The sequence below is a fragment of the Leopardus geoffroyi genome, chromosome A2 (assembly GCF_018350155.1).
Source record: "Leopardus geoffroyi isolate Oge1 chromosome A2, O.geoffroyi_Oge1_pat1.0, whole genome shotgun sequence".
NCBI classification, from domain to species: domain Eukaryota; kingdom Metazoa; phylum Chordata; class Mammalia; order Carnivora; family Felidae; genus Leopardus; species Leopardus geoffroyi.
Window position 1 is genome coordinate 139,323,409 of NC_059331.1, and position 15,401 is coordinate 139,338,809.

Consider the following 15,401-nt stretch of genomic DNA (forward strand, 5'->3'; position numbering starts at 1 on the left):
CATGCAGAATAGGACTATTTTTAAATTTTGGTTTCAAAACAGTGCCATGGTTATTTCAAATAACTGATTACCAAGAGCTTATGAAAAATAATATGAACATATTTAATGGCTGCTTTGGCTAAGTTTCAAATAATTGGGATAGGAATATGCACTGTATAGTTTCACAGCTTACTTTTGTCCATTAATTTTGAAAGTCTAAGACACTAACCTGTTCAAAGGGGCTTTTCGTCTTGATGCCTTTCCCACCACAGAAGACCCAGTTGTCTCTAAAACCAAGATTAGTAATAGAGGTACTCCCCAATTCAGCAATGAGCCGCCGTGCCTCATCATTGAGTCTTAAAGAGGAGGAAAAAGAATAATACAGTTAACACAGAGCACTAATATTATCTAAGTATATTGATTCACAAGGATATTAACATATAACATGAGATGAAATGAGAAAGTATCAGCTTAAATGAGAATATAAAAAAAGAATAAAGAATTTTTTTCAGGGGCACCTGGGTGGCCCAGTCGATTAAGCATCCAACTCTTGGTTTTGGCTCAGGTCATGATCTCACAGTTTCGTGACTTTGAGCCCTATGTCGGGCTCTGTGCTGGCAGCACAGAGACTGCTTGGGGTTCTCTCTCCCTCTCTCTCTCTCCCCCTTCCCCGCTTGTGCTGTCTCTGCCTCTCTCAAATAAAGAAATAAACTTAAAAAATTTCTTTTCAGAGCAACATTCCTACTATTTGAATTCTTTAGTGACAAAAGACATGAAATCTAGCAATTTTAAGTTTATTCTATTAAGAAATACCTTTTAGATGTCTTCATCTTTACAATAATTCACTTTCATCTACATCCACCAAATAAATAAGGGATACCGCAGTGAGCACATGCCTACCTAGGTTAATACAAGGTCTTAAGCAAACAGTATCTTTGCAAAATTAAAAATCACTTTGAATTTCCACTAATCCCTCTGTCAATTACATTTGAAAAAAGGTAAATGCTGACAGGTATCGAGGTGTTTCAAATACTATGTTTTATTTCAAAGAAAATGAATCTTGAGAATAAGTATATAAATTGTACTTCAGTAAGAACTGCTGAGTGGTTACTTAGTAAAAATGAGTATCAACCACATAGCGGTGAAGTGCAGCCAACGACGACGAAGGGCGGTGGCAAAAGTTAACTGGTAGGGAAACAGCTAACTGAAAGACAGTGTTAAGAAATGTTGTGCGGGTTATCATCCTAATGCTGAGTATTCTCAGTCTCCTCTCTGTGTCACAAAAAGGAAGAAATTCAGTAGATACATGCTAGCTAGCTGTAGAGTTTAAAAGAGAGAGAGAGAGAGAGAGAGAGAGAGAACAAAAGATCGCTCAGGGCAAGGGCCACCTGTGCAGGTATTCGGCAGTAGGTCCTATATATCTTCCAAGAGATGGTATTTCCAGGTCACTTACAGATGTCTGTTCTGCTAAAGTCTGAGGCAAGGTAAGGTTTCTATTTGCAAATAGCATAAGGGGCAGTGAGGAAGGTACTTATTTACCTGACAGTGTTCTTTGAAACATCTCATGCCATTATCAGTCAACTCTTTTAAGGTACTAATGAAAGAAACACTAGGTACCAGAGTTCTCATGTAACTGTCGTGACGATGAATAAAATAATTTGTTTAAAAAAAACTGCATAAAACAAGAAAGAAGTGCATATATATTATACTTCCAGTTTATGCAAACCACATCCATGGGCAGTGGAGCTGGGTTGTTTTTTCTTTTAATTTTTAATTCCAGTGTAGTTAACATACAGTGTTAGATTCGTTTCAGGCGTACAATATAGTGATTCAACACTTCCATAAATTATCCAGTGCTCATCAGGACAAGTACTCTTACTCCCCATCATCTATTTCACCCATCCCCCCGCCCACCTCCCCTCAGGCAACCATCAGTTTGTTCTCTGTAGCTAAGAGTCTGTTTCTTGGTTTGTCTCTCTTTTTCCTTTGCTTGTTTCTTAAAGTCCACATGAGTGAAATCATATAGTATTTGTGACTTATTTCTCCTGGCATTATACTCTGTAGCTCTGTTCATGTTGCTACAAATGACAAGATTTTATTATTTTTTTGTGGCTGAGTAGTATTCCATTGTCCATGTGTGTGCATGTGTATACATACATATATACCACATCTTCTTTATGCATTCATCTATTGATGGCCACTGGGCTGCTTCCATATCTTGGTTATTGTAAATAATGCCACAATAGACATAGGGGTGTTTTTGTATTTGGGGGGAAACACCCATTAGTGGAGCTGTTTAACTACAGCCTGGGTACCGCTGTTCTCCTGGAGGAAGTTCAGTAGAATCACTGAAAAAATCAGCTATAACCCTGGAATATTTAGACTCAAAAATCTATATAAAGCGAGGCACTTTACAACCTGGTAAAATAAAAATAAATGAAATGCCTATGCAAAAGAAACCCTGAAGTCTTGGCCTCTCTGAAGATTTTGAGACTTTCAGAGAATCAGGTGTACATGCTTCTGGCTTTCTTCCCGAAGTCTGCAGCCGTGTTTTCCTGCGCCCATCCTTACGTGAATTAGCCATCACTTTTCATTTGTTTGCTCGCTTAATGAGCAACCTGTATTAGAGGGACACTCCCTGAGTGCATTGCCTGAACCCTGTTTTCTTGTTTCCAAATGGCGTTAGGATGTCGTGGATCTGGAGGACTGTCAAATTCCACTTTTTAGTTTATCCAAACATTCTGTTTTCTGGCTACCTTCCTAGAACATTTTACTTGCATTACCAGCACTAGCAGGTGAATCTTGCTGCAATAAGAATAAATAGTATTAAAATGCAGAGGTTGGGCAGTAGGTTCACTAGGCAGCCTAGTGATGACCGCCTATAGAGGTTTTGGTGGTTTTGTTTGTTTATTATTTTTTTGGGGGGGGGGAGGGAGAGAGCGAGTGCATAGTGGGAGAGGGGCAGAGAGAGAGAGAGAGAGAGAGAGAGAATCTGAAACTGAATCAAGGCTCTGAGCTGTCAGCACAGAGCCCTATGCAGGGCTTGAACTCACAAACTGTGAGATCATAACCTGAGCTGAAGTCAGATGCTTAACAAACTGAGCCACCCAGGTGCCCCAGCAATACATATAAAAAAATTTTTTTTGATGTTTATTTACTTTTGAGAGAGAGAGAGAGAGAGAGAGAGAGAGAGAGAGAGAGAGACAGACAGGATGCAAGTGGGGAGGGCAGAAAGAGAGGAGATACAGAATCCGAAACAGGCTCCAGACTCGGAGCTGTCATCATAGAGCGTGACTCGGGGCTTGAACTCACAAACTGGGAGATCTTGATCTGTGCTGAGTTGGAAGCTTAACTGACTTGAGTCACCCAGGCGCCCTGAGGCTCTGGGGTTTGATTCACATTTACATCTCAGAGTAATTACCAATTGGCACCTCATGGGCTTTGGGGTTGCTCCTAAATAGCTGAAGGTGAAGTTCACAGATGCCAAGAGACTGTTTTATACGTAAAGTAAAACCTGCTTGCAAAGTCGGTGGTTTCTCCGACTGCAGGCCTGGCTCCCTGTAAAAAGTATGAATAAAATCTTCTTCATCTATGAATTTTATATCAATTAAGAAATATATTGAAGGGCAATCATTTTTACTTCCTTACTTCTGAATTTCAGAACCAGTCATCTTGATGTACATGAGTAAACTAGGCCAATTTAGCCAGAGATCCAGAAGCAACTTGAAAATGGCTTTGTTTTGACTCCCTCCCTTCATCTCTTTACTTCCTTTCCCATGAGAACACCCTGCGGTCCTGTGCAGAAGAGGGCAACAAAGCCGGCCTACGAGGGCTATCTTTAGAAAGGCCTAACAGCGGGTTGGTCCCCGGCTGGCAGCTGGACACTTGGATTTGGGGAGGGCTCCCACCATTCCCAGAACTGCTCGGGATGGGTCACTGTGCCTGTACTGCAGAAGCAAGGCTGTCTATGCTGAACACCTACTTTACGTCTGGGAGTCTGGAATCTGGGGACGTGTCAGGCAGAGGGTGCCCATGTGGCCAGTAGCCAGTAAAATCCCTGGACACTGAGTCCCCCAGTAAGCTTTCCTACGAGACAGCATTTCACAGCGTTGTCACTGTTTGGTGCTGGACGAATGAAGCCTGTCCTGTGTGGCTCCACTGGGAGAGGACTCTTGGAACGTGAGCCTGGTTCCCACCAGACTTTGCTCAGTGCGTATTTCCCCTTTTTGCTGATTGTGCTTTTGCTGCAACAAATAGCAGTCATGAGGCGAGCAGGACCACATGCTAGTCCTAGCAAACCCTCAAACCTAGGGTGGTCCAGGCACCCCCACCCCTTGCCCCTATGAGCATCCACTATAGTTTTAGAACAAGGTAAGTTTCTCAGTAATTTCTAAAATTGTCTGCTTTGCCTACATAGAACTTGGAGGATTTCATTATTCCTTTCTGACATCTTTTATTTTAGTAAAAGATGATTTCATGTTTCAAAAAGAAGTTTAAAATCATGCAACGTAACCAATATTCTCAGCACTTGATTCAATACACATTAGGTATCAAAATATCCGATTTCTTTATTTTATTTTTCAATGCTGTTTTATTTTTGAGAGAGACAGAGAGACAGAGCAGGAGCAGGGGAGGGGAGAGAGAGAGAGGGAGACACAGAATCCAAGCAGGCTCTAGGCTCTGAGCTGTCACCACAGAGCCTGATGTGGGGCTTGAATCCACGAGCTGGGAGATCATGCCCTGAGCTGAAGTCAGATGCTTAACTGACTGAGCCACCCAGGAACCCCTCCCATTTCTTTAAAAGCCAGTGTAACTAATATATACATAGCATAAATTTTAAAAATATAAGCTTTTATTCTATATAGGACCCCCATGAGTGTGTTACATATACATTAATCTCTACCAATGGTCTTAACTAGAAGAGATGTGAAAATTTTCAATGGACTACATTTTCTTTAAAATTAATCAAAAATTATCCTGTGACAAACAAGAAAGCAGAGACAGGGATCAAGTTTTCCTAGAAGAGATTCTACAGCTACACAGGGGCAATCTGGAGTACAATAGAGGAAGTGGGTACTGGAGAGGGGGCGACTCAGAGATCTGCCTCCATCTTTCCTGGGGAAAAAGGAGGCGCTGAGAGCCCCACGGTCACACCATCACAACAGGCCGATGCACCCTGTCTTGAAAAGCACAGAAAGCAACATGGAGAATTAATGTCCTGGGCTCAATGTGGACCAACAGGGAAGAAGCACTTGGGAAGTGAAAGTGTCAAGAACTCTGGAAGAAAATCACCATACTATGTCCGGAAACTGAAGAATAAGCAACGCCAGGTACAGGTGGCCCCAGAGCCTGGACTTTAAAGAGAGCACATCATACAAAGTTCAGACCAAAAGCTCTTATGAGAGAAAAGGACTCTTCAAAAACAAACCAAAACTCCCAAAAATTTTCACTGTATGAATGCTAGCAATCCCAGAAAAGAGAAGGATAGGTTCTAAATTAGTGCTGCTATAGGAGTGTTCTCTGATGGGCTCAAACTCAGAAAAGCATCCCAAAATATAGGGCAAATCATATTACTGATGGCAAAACTTTGAATACTACTACCAGGAAGACCTGTAGTGCTCAGAATAAGATGAGACTCCTAAAACTATAAAAGGCCACAGAAAGAACTTCTGCTACTAAGCACAAACAACGAAGTGACCCACTGTTTCACAAGAACAATATAATATCGAGATCAAAGCATGCCTGTCCTTTCCAGGGAGGCAAACACTCTGATCAACATAAAAAGGGAAGAGTGGTTCAGGAATGTCTATATAAGTGCTTTAAAGTAAAGGGAAGCCTCCAGGCCTATACACATCACACAGTTAAATTCCGAGGAACTTATTAATATCATCTTCAAGGCAATGTCCATTATTTTAGAAGCATTATGGAAAATGAAGGTGCTAGATCGTTAAAAGTTACTCCAGTCTTCAAAAAAGGCAAGGAAATTTTTAGAAACAATGGTTCAATAGAACTACTTCCAATTCTTAGCAAATTCTAGAATGGATTACAGCAAGGAGATCCTGTGAACATCAAAAAAAAAAAAGGAGGAAGAGGAAAGATGGGGTAGTGAGGAGGAGGGAGAAATAAATCAAGCCAAGTTAATGTCATCTCAGGCATTTCACCATGTAAAGAGGTTTTCGGGTGGCAGATTAGGCTACTGTAATTAGCATAGTTCATGAGTTTCAAGTGAGCATCTGAGAGTCTTAGAAAATAGCCTCTATGAATAAAATAATGAAGCAGCAGCTGGATGATATGCCTATTAGGGTGCACTGGCAGCTGTTTAAAAAACAGTTTCTGTAGATGATCAGTAGATGAATCCCTTGGAGGAGGCCCCTAGTAGGGTGGCACACTGCCCTTGGCGAACAGTTTCATCAATGACTTCGATTTAGACACAAGAACAACTCTGGAGAGACTACAAAGCCTGGATCATGGAAATCTCATAGGACAAATGTCAGAATCATGACCTAATGGGCTAAAATCAGCAAAATTGAGTGTAACAAGGATAACAAGGGTAAATGAAGCCCTTCATTTAGATTAAACAAAAGCAAGTACTGAATGGGGAGAAAGACCTGACTTGGCAGTGGTTTAAAAAAAAAAAAAAAAGGTCTGAGATCAAATGAAATGATCTAAGAGTTTAACTTAACCAAAAATTCATGAGTCAAAAATGTGATATGACCATTTAAAGAAAACTAATACAATACTAGTCTGTATGAATATTCAAAGAAATGTAATCTCCAGAACGGTAAAAGCTAGCATCTCCCCTGCACTGGCCAGACCACATCTGGAGCCCTGTGTTTGATCTGGGGCACTCATTTTAAGAGAGCTGATAATCAACCAGAGAGCTGATGCCCAAAAAAATGCAGCCCAGAAGGTAAACCAACCCAGAAACTTAACATGATGAAAGGTGACAAGGGTCCTGTGTATGGTGCAGGAAAACAGAAAAATGAAAGAGAAATGCTAATTAGTTTCAAACATGAAGTATCAAATGATTTGGGGAACATATTTATTGCTCCATTTACCCAAGCTAAGACTACCAGGTGGTATTTAGAAGGAGACCAACCCTGAGAACGTAATGTTTACTTAATTTTTTGCTCTGTTCTGTTTCAGATAGAGCAATGATGAGATACTGGTGCCCTTCAGAGGTAAGCAGTTCAGCGGAGAGATTTGTAAATGAGTTCCATGGGAACTCCCCCCCCGCCACCCCCAACCGTGGCTTTCACTTACTTTAGGTCACCCACATTTAAACCTTTCACGTAGCCAGGAAGCTAACACGTCATAGAGTGTTGTCTCCAAAAGGAGGGCTATGAGAGCAAAATTTAGCTTGCTCAAACTATTAAAGTTCTTCATTACATAAACAAATAATTTATTTTAGAAGGGTAGGTCGGGGGAGGAGGAGGAAGTAGGCATCATTAGAGATCTGCACTCTCCAAAATGTACCTTTTCTTAAATATAGTGGGGTTTTTTTGTTTGTTTTTTGTTTTGCTTTGTTTTTAAAATGGGCTTCCTTGTTACAATCAAGAAACACTGGGATAAACAAAGGTAAAGAGGTTTCCTTAGGGGCAAACTTCTGGGCCTTGCATTGTACATCCCTGAAAGAGGCAAAATGCAAGGTGCCATCCCCCAAACTTACTTGACCATTACAAGTTGAAAGGGCTGGGATCCCACTAGAACACACTCTGGGAAGTGCTGTGATGGAGACCAATCGCAAACACTCTCACAAGTTCACTGTATAGCCAAGGAGCTCACTGCTGATAGCAGTAACTGGGATCAGGCAGGGACAACTATGGAGAACCCATACCAACTCCCAGTCTTGGAGACAGTAGGCACATCCATTTCAAATTCTAAACTCTTTTGGGTATTGGGTAGAAGCAGGAAAACAAACCATTCCTATGAAGTAAAATCCAGAAGCCTTATGGAAAGAAAAGCCCTTAACACATCACTTGAAGCACAGACAGCTTCTAATCCCATAGAAGACTGGGTATACCACAGCTGATGAATCACACTTCAAATGTTCCACAGATACCTGCCAAGGTGTATGCTTCAATTCCGTTACATTTAATAGATGCAGATGGCCATTTATAAAGACTGCGTGTCCATTTTTGTATAAAGGACACAATACTTACAATTTATTTCACTGGTGTTTGGAAAAAGGAAATATTCAAAATACAAATTCATGTACCCAAACTGAAAATGCAGACAATTGAAATCATTTAAATATACAGAGGTTGAACCATATATTGGCTAAGTATAAAGACATCACAATTTATTTATTTTTTTAAATTTATTTTTGAAAGAGCGCACAGGGGAGGGGGACAGAGGATCTGAAGGCGGGGCGGGGGGGGGGGGGGACAGAGGATCTGAAGCAGACTCTATGCTGACAGCAGAGAGCCAGATGTCAGGCTCAAACTCACGAGCCGTGAGATCATGAGCCAAAGTTGGAGGCTTAACCAGCTGAGCCTCCAGGCACTCCAAGACATCAAAATGTAGATTTCTACTTTTGCCTTACAGGCTGAATGCCTTCTGATTCTGCTCTTGTTATATATGATGGGCACCAATAAACGTCAGTTAAAGAAGAAATATCATCCTGTCTTAGTTCTTAGGTATCGCTACAATTTATCAGAAGAAGGGAAACAGGTCTGAAGCTGACAGCTATAATTATGAAATAACATGATGAAAAAGAGAGGTCATGTGTATCTACTCAGGAAAGCAAGGTTTTTAAAAATTTTTAAACCTCAAATTATACATGTAAACTATCTTAATCTATCAGCAAAAGCAAATAGCAAGCTACTTGTTTTTTTCATAAAGAATGCCTAATTACTTTCCATTTAGTTCTATCTAGCTAAATGGCAATGGATGCATAGATCAGTTTTATTTAACCTTCCATCTATGGATTTAACACATCCTTAGCTGAACCAGATAAAATGTAGTCAAAGAAAATACTTCCACTTTAAAACATTCACAAAGTAGCACTGTTTTCTTAGTGCAAATCTGCAACAATGTAATTATACATTAAATGCAGGTACAAAAAAAATCAATAAACAGACATGCCATATTCCTTTGTGAACTTAATTTTATAGCCTTTTCAATTAAAATCTGTAAGGGGTGCTTTTTATTCCTGATAAAAGTACCATACTTTTCATCTGGATAAAATATCATAGAAGGGATTTGAGAAACACTATTATTAAAGACTTCTTAACCACCCCAGAAAGGTAATAAGTACAGTTATTTTTATAAAATAGTTATTAAAAAATTGAAACAGTGTCTTACTGGGGAAGGAAGAAATAGATGAACAGAACAAAAATTATAAAAAAAAAAAGTCAAATCTACATGAAAATAGGCATTCTAAGACACTGAGAAATAACAGATTTATTTTTTAAATTACATGAAAACAGGGGAGCCTGGGTGGCTCAGTCAGTTAAGCGTCTGACTCTTGATCTCTGCTCAGGTCATGGGACTGAGCCCCATGTCAGGATCTGAGCTGACAGCACAGAGCCTGCTTGGGATTCTCTCTCATTCTCTCTCTCTCATCCTCCCTCGCTCATGCACGTGCGTGTGCTCGCTCTCAAAATAAACATTTTTAGTAAATGTTCAATAAATAAAATACATGAAATAGTGTAATAAATAAAATACATGAAAACAGTGAAGTTGCTGGAAGAAGAAAACGTACTAAATATTTAATTTGGACATAGGAAAATACTTCAAGTATAAAAGTAGAAGAAACTAAAATGAAAAATCCATACACTTGACTAAATAGGAATTAGTCTAAACCTTGAAAGTCAAAAAGCACCATAAATTAACAAAAAAACCCACAAAGTAATATATTTTAACATGAGAAATGGTTAATATCCTTAACATATAAAGGTCCTTACAAATCAATATGAGTCAACCTAAATGGTCAAAAGACAGTTTACAAGAGAAAGAGCCAAAAACACTTGTGAAAAAAAATGCAGTCTCAACAATAACCAAAGAAAGGCACATTAACAAAATCCCTTTCCAAAACTTTTAGAATTGGTAACTTTTAAAAAATTAATAGTCAGTGTCCTGAAACTTATGAGAGCCATGTAAAATTGGTACAAACTTAAAAAAAATCATTTTTAAAAAACATAAACATCCTTTGATTCAATATCTTTCCTCAAAAAAATCTGTCTTAAAGAAAGAGATGATTGTTCAAAAATGTTTAAGATAGTACATTTTTCTAAGTATGAACATTTGAAGTAGCCTGAGGATCCAGCAGCAGGTATTTGATTAAATAATTTTTAAATCATGACACATGTTTAAGGGCTATACTAGGCAGACATGAACAATTTTGTCATGAAAGCTATTTAATGTTATGGGAAAATATTCACCACATAAAGAAATTAAAAGGTATGCTGTAAATGCTAGCATTCCAAATGATTAAGATGAAGAAAATACGTGTATTAAGGAAACTGGAGATGGAAACTAACTTATCAATGGTTATCACTGAGTAGACAAACTATAACTTGTTTTCTTTGTGCTTTTCTGTATTTTCAAAGTTTTACAACATGTACAATTTTAAGAAAAAAGTTTTATATAAAAGTTTACCATGCATTAAACATTATGAAAAACATATCACACTTATTCCTTCACAGTTAATGCCACTTCTAGGAACTTACCCTAAGGACATGATTACTTAAAAGGATGTTTATCGAAATGTTATTTATAATACAAAAATTTTGGCAATAATAGGAAACTTTCAAATAAAGGTGGGGCCATGTGATCAACTCTTGGTGGGCCATGGGAAATGCTACTGAAGAATCTTAATATTAGAGAAAACTATTTAAGGTTGCTAAAATTAGAATATAAAAGGGTATAACAAACTTTAGGTACTATGTGGTTCTAACTTTATGACCATATACGCATGATAAATACAGAGAAAGACAGAAGGAAGCAAATAAAAAAATGTTAATAGTGTTTATCTGGAATTTGAGTACTTTGCTCTGCTTTATGTATTTTCTTTTCATTGAAAATGTATTGCTTTTATAATTAATTATAGCTCCAAAAATTGTATAAAATTTTAAGTTTACATACTTGGTTGCTCCATCATCATATGTTCCCATTAAGACTATTGTTCCATCTTGTATGGACTTCAGAAACTCAATAAATGGGGCCACATCTGGAGAAAAAGAAAGGATTGATGGTTTTGGGGGATTTTTTAGTGACTAAGTAGCCATCACGATAATCTCCTAAAAGTTAATAAACTAAAACATGAAGTGTTTGTAAATCAATAATTTCAAAAGTAGAGTAACCAAAAGGGAAAGAAATCTTATGAACAGGTTAAAAATGACGTTTGTCCCTTAATAGGATCCCACCATCAACTTAGAATTTCCCAATCCTGATTCATCCTATGTGTCTTTTGTACTGACATTCCACCAGGGGCTAAATGAAAAAAAAAAAAAAAAAAAAACAAAAAACACATGGCAAAGTCATATTAAAGCATGACTTATAATTTAAAGAAAGAAACTTGGGGTGGGGGCAGAAGAAAGCCTCAGGGATTCCCTGGGTATATGTAAAATGGTTTGGGTACTTCTCTAAAAGGACACAGAGCTTTTATCTAATTCATAAAAGGCTCTGCAATTTCTTTAAAAATTAAATACACACACGCGCGCGCACACACACACACACACACTGATTATGATCCTCTGGGCATATCTTGGGAGAGGAATGAAGGCTATGTCTAACTATGGCAAATATCACAGTCATTACCTGCTTCGTCTAGTGCACCAAGATTCACAAAAACTTAAAAATAAACCACTTCAGTGACTACAAAGTGGTCAGAGGTAGATCAGGTACTACCAATCGTTTTATATCTTGAATGCTCCAATATCAGGTCTCTGTGCAGTCCCCAAATCTAACACTATTTCAGAACTGGAACACTTCAAATTTACTCAGTTTCTTCCCATAGCAGATTCCAAAGACGTCCTCTAACTGCATTCTTTTTTGTAATAATAGCATTTTCAATTCTGAGAAAATGTACAGAGCAGCTAAGAAACCATTTCCGTTTAAATGCAAAGATGGAAGTAAACTGCACCTATTTCTTCACTTGAAGAGTCTTTTCGGCGTTCGGCAGTAATTAATCTACCATCTACAGTTGATGACACAGCAGAGCTTCTAGTCACGTGGCTGATTTCAACAAAGGTTTTGAAGGGTGTTTCCCTGTAATAAGTTTTGGTGGGGCCAATCATGCTGTGAGAGTATAAAACTGATGGTACCATTTTAAGTTTATACCATTTTGACAGCCGTGAAAAGTCCTAAATAAAACATTGCATCTCATTACAAGCTGAAGAAATACTAGAAAAGCTGAATGGTTTGAAAACCTAACACAAACTTCAAGACTAACAGCTACTGGCTTCTAGGGAATCTATAAAGGGAATGGAAATGAGGAGGTGCTGGGGACAGCCTCATGCTGATATATGTCCCAAACCAACACCTCAGAAAAGAATCCAAAGATAAATCAGTCTTGGCCTTCCATCAGATCTGAGGAAGAAATGTCTTTGGGGCACACTCTTGTTCAAGGGGCTAGGTCCTCACTTCTGCATGCTGGTGAATGACTTATACCTGTTCCTTGAGGAACTTCCACATTAGGAAGATACTGGTGAATCACTCCACGTGCAGTGAACAATAAAGAACACTCTATTCTTTCTCTCAAGTACTTATCTACTTTAATAATAATCCTGGTTATAATTTATTTTAGCAACTAAAAAATATGCAAAAAAATTAATTTTAAGTAAAACTGCTTAAATTGCTTCTGCCCTTCTCTAAATTACTTCTTCCTTTTTAAAAAGTTCAGTCAGAAACCTAAAGGATCCAAAGCTTTCAATTAGTTGTGCTGCAAAATACAGCACTCAGATTTTTAAAATCTAAATTTTTATATTATTGCTCCTAATTACACAATTTCTATAAAAAAGCAAAATATACGCAATATGACTAATGACTTAAATACAGATAGATGTTTAGTGAAAAGAGAAAGTGAATGAACACAAAAATACCATTATTTTCTCAGTAATGGGCTATGTTATATTGAGGAGGCTTAAAAAGTCAGTCAGTGCTATAGCAACAGAACAGTTACATGTTACCTATCTATACTTACCTCCTCCCCACATGTCAAAATATTTGGTGTCTAATACTTCTCCTGTTTTTCCTGAAAGAGATGGAAATCGTATCAAATTACGCAATTGAAATATACTCCTACACTGTATGGGACAAATGATCTTATCCAATGATGGGTGTGAATTCATTTGCAAGAAAGAGTTATTTTGAAAAAGACTTAAAATCTGAACTGTGTGCATCTGAAATATATTTAATTTTTTTTTTCAACGTTTATTTATTTTTGGGACAGAGAGAGACAGAGCATGAACGGGGGAGGGGCAGAGAGAGAGGGAGACACAGAATCGGAAACAGGCTCCAGGCTCTGAGCCATCAGCCCAGGGCCTGACGCGGGGCTCGAACTCACGGACCGCGAGATCGTGACCTGGCTGAAGTCGGACGCTTAACCGACTGCGCCACCCAGGCGCCCCTGAAATATATTTCTAAAAGAGTAACTTTTGGATAAATTAAAATTCTGCACTTTCTCACTAATCTTTAAGCCAAGGAGCAGCAACCGAAGTTCATGAGAGACCGTATGTAGACCACTCAAATTCAGGTCGATATTTTTCATTCTTAGGTGTTACCACTTTCCCTTATTTAACAATTACCAAAAAATATGTAAGCCTTTTACAAAAAGATTAATTGATGCTATTTTCTATCATTAAAGTCATCTTTTAAAATTTTTTCACCTATTTCCCTTTTAAAGTGTATTTTTTTTTTTTTTTTTTTGCTATCAATTAGACAAACAGGTACAGAGCTTTTTACCTAAGAAAATGAAGAAAGTAGAAATACAGAAACTTACCTTTTGTGAAAGAAGTAAAGAATATTTTCCTATGCTACGAACTGGGTAAGGTGGCCGTGGTTCCTAATCGCCCCATTACAGCTTTACAGGGTTATTGTACCAGAAGGAAAAGACAAGCATGCAGTTCCTTACTTCACGGGTTCAGATTTTCAGATTTGATTTTGCAAGAATACTTGAGATGCTCAGGATTCAGTGAACTTACTTTCACTAATGAACTTACATGATGAATGTGGATAATACTGAAAAGTTACAATTAATTTTTACTCTTCATCCTCTCCCCACCCCTCCCATTAGTCCATCACCCTCTGTCATTCACACACCCTCATCATGTCAATCTATCTTCATTTTGTTAGATTCCACATTCCTCAGCATTCATCAATTTCACGTGGGAAGCTCTCCACACACTGCCCAGCAAGTGGGAGGCTTCCAAGAAAGCATGCTATAATACTTGGACACCGAGTCTCCCCCTACAGGTGGTTTTTGTGGATGAGGGTGGGAAGAGGGCTTTAGGGTCAAGTGTGGCACTTTCTGACCTGATCCCTTGATATTAAGGTGCATTTTACTTTGGGCCACATGAGTATCCACTGATCACATCTGTGAGCTACAATAATTATTCTTACCATTTGCCAAGGCAACATTGATCCCTCTTCCAACGTTATTCTTAACGCCACTCATTAAACTGAAGGGGAAAAGTCAAGACAAATTTAGAATTAGATATTGTAAATAAACCTAGATCAGAGAAATAAAGCCATGTCAAAAAAGAGTTGGGGATATTATATACACACACAATTGTTTAATAACTGCAGTGGAGATTAAAAGGTCTCTACTACATCACAGGAGACAGTCTAAATTTAAATAATTTTAAAGCAATGTCCTTAAATAAGAATTCACAAATAGATATATTAAAATGTATCAGGGCCCAAATACTATTTTTTGCTGCTCTTTTGTGTGGTGAAATGGCATTTTAGAAAATCTTTAAAACATGTGGACATTACGCACATATTTTGCACTATCCTCCATGGATCAAACAATAATCTCTTTTCTACTTTTTGCAATATCAACGTGACATGAAACAGAAGTGAGATGCTTTTATAATCTGAAAACCAGAATAATGGTGAACATCCTCTTAATCATTATCAATGTAAAATTTCTCTACACTCAGAAGAAGGAATCTTGTATGCATTTAATTGCGGCATCAAACCACACTCACTCGTACTGTTACAGCTGAGGTAATCACCATCCACGAGCAGCTTACAGACCACTGGGATACTGTGACATGGAAGGTACGAGTGGAACACTGGCTTGTGTCGGTTCGGTTTGCTGAATCAGAATTATTACACTCAAACTGTAGGTGTCTTTAATTCTAAAAATTCAAGGTAACAGTGATACTGCCGGTGGTGTGCTGTTCAATGATTCACAACTGGTTTGTGGTTGGTGGAGAGGGGCAAGTATGCATATGTGAGAATACACACAGACA

General features: G+C 38.3%; 1 protein-coding gene across 4 annotated transcripts in view; it reads right to left on the reverse strand.

The window, feature by feature from the left end:
* Positions 1-15,401, reverse strand: part of FAM3C (FAM3 metabolism regulating signaling molecule C) — a 64,318-nt gene that overhangs the window by 2,529 nt on the left and 46,388 nt on the right. For all 4 annotated transcript variants that reach the window (XM_045495437.1, XM_045495436.1, XM_045495434.1 and 1 more), the window contains exons 6-9: positions 14,545-14,603; positions 13,127-13,177; positions 11,068-11,152; positions 209-335 (exon numbers count right to left, since the gene is read on the reverse strand). In XM_045495437.1, the coding sequence (XP_045351393.1) occupies positions 209-335; positions 11,068-11,152; positions 13,127-13,177; positions 14,545-14,603 (322 nt within the window). The remainder of the gene's footprint in view (positions 1-208; positions 336-11,067; positions 11,153-13,126; positions 13,178-14,544; positions 14,604-15,401) is intronic.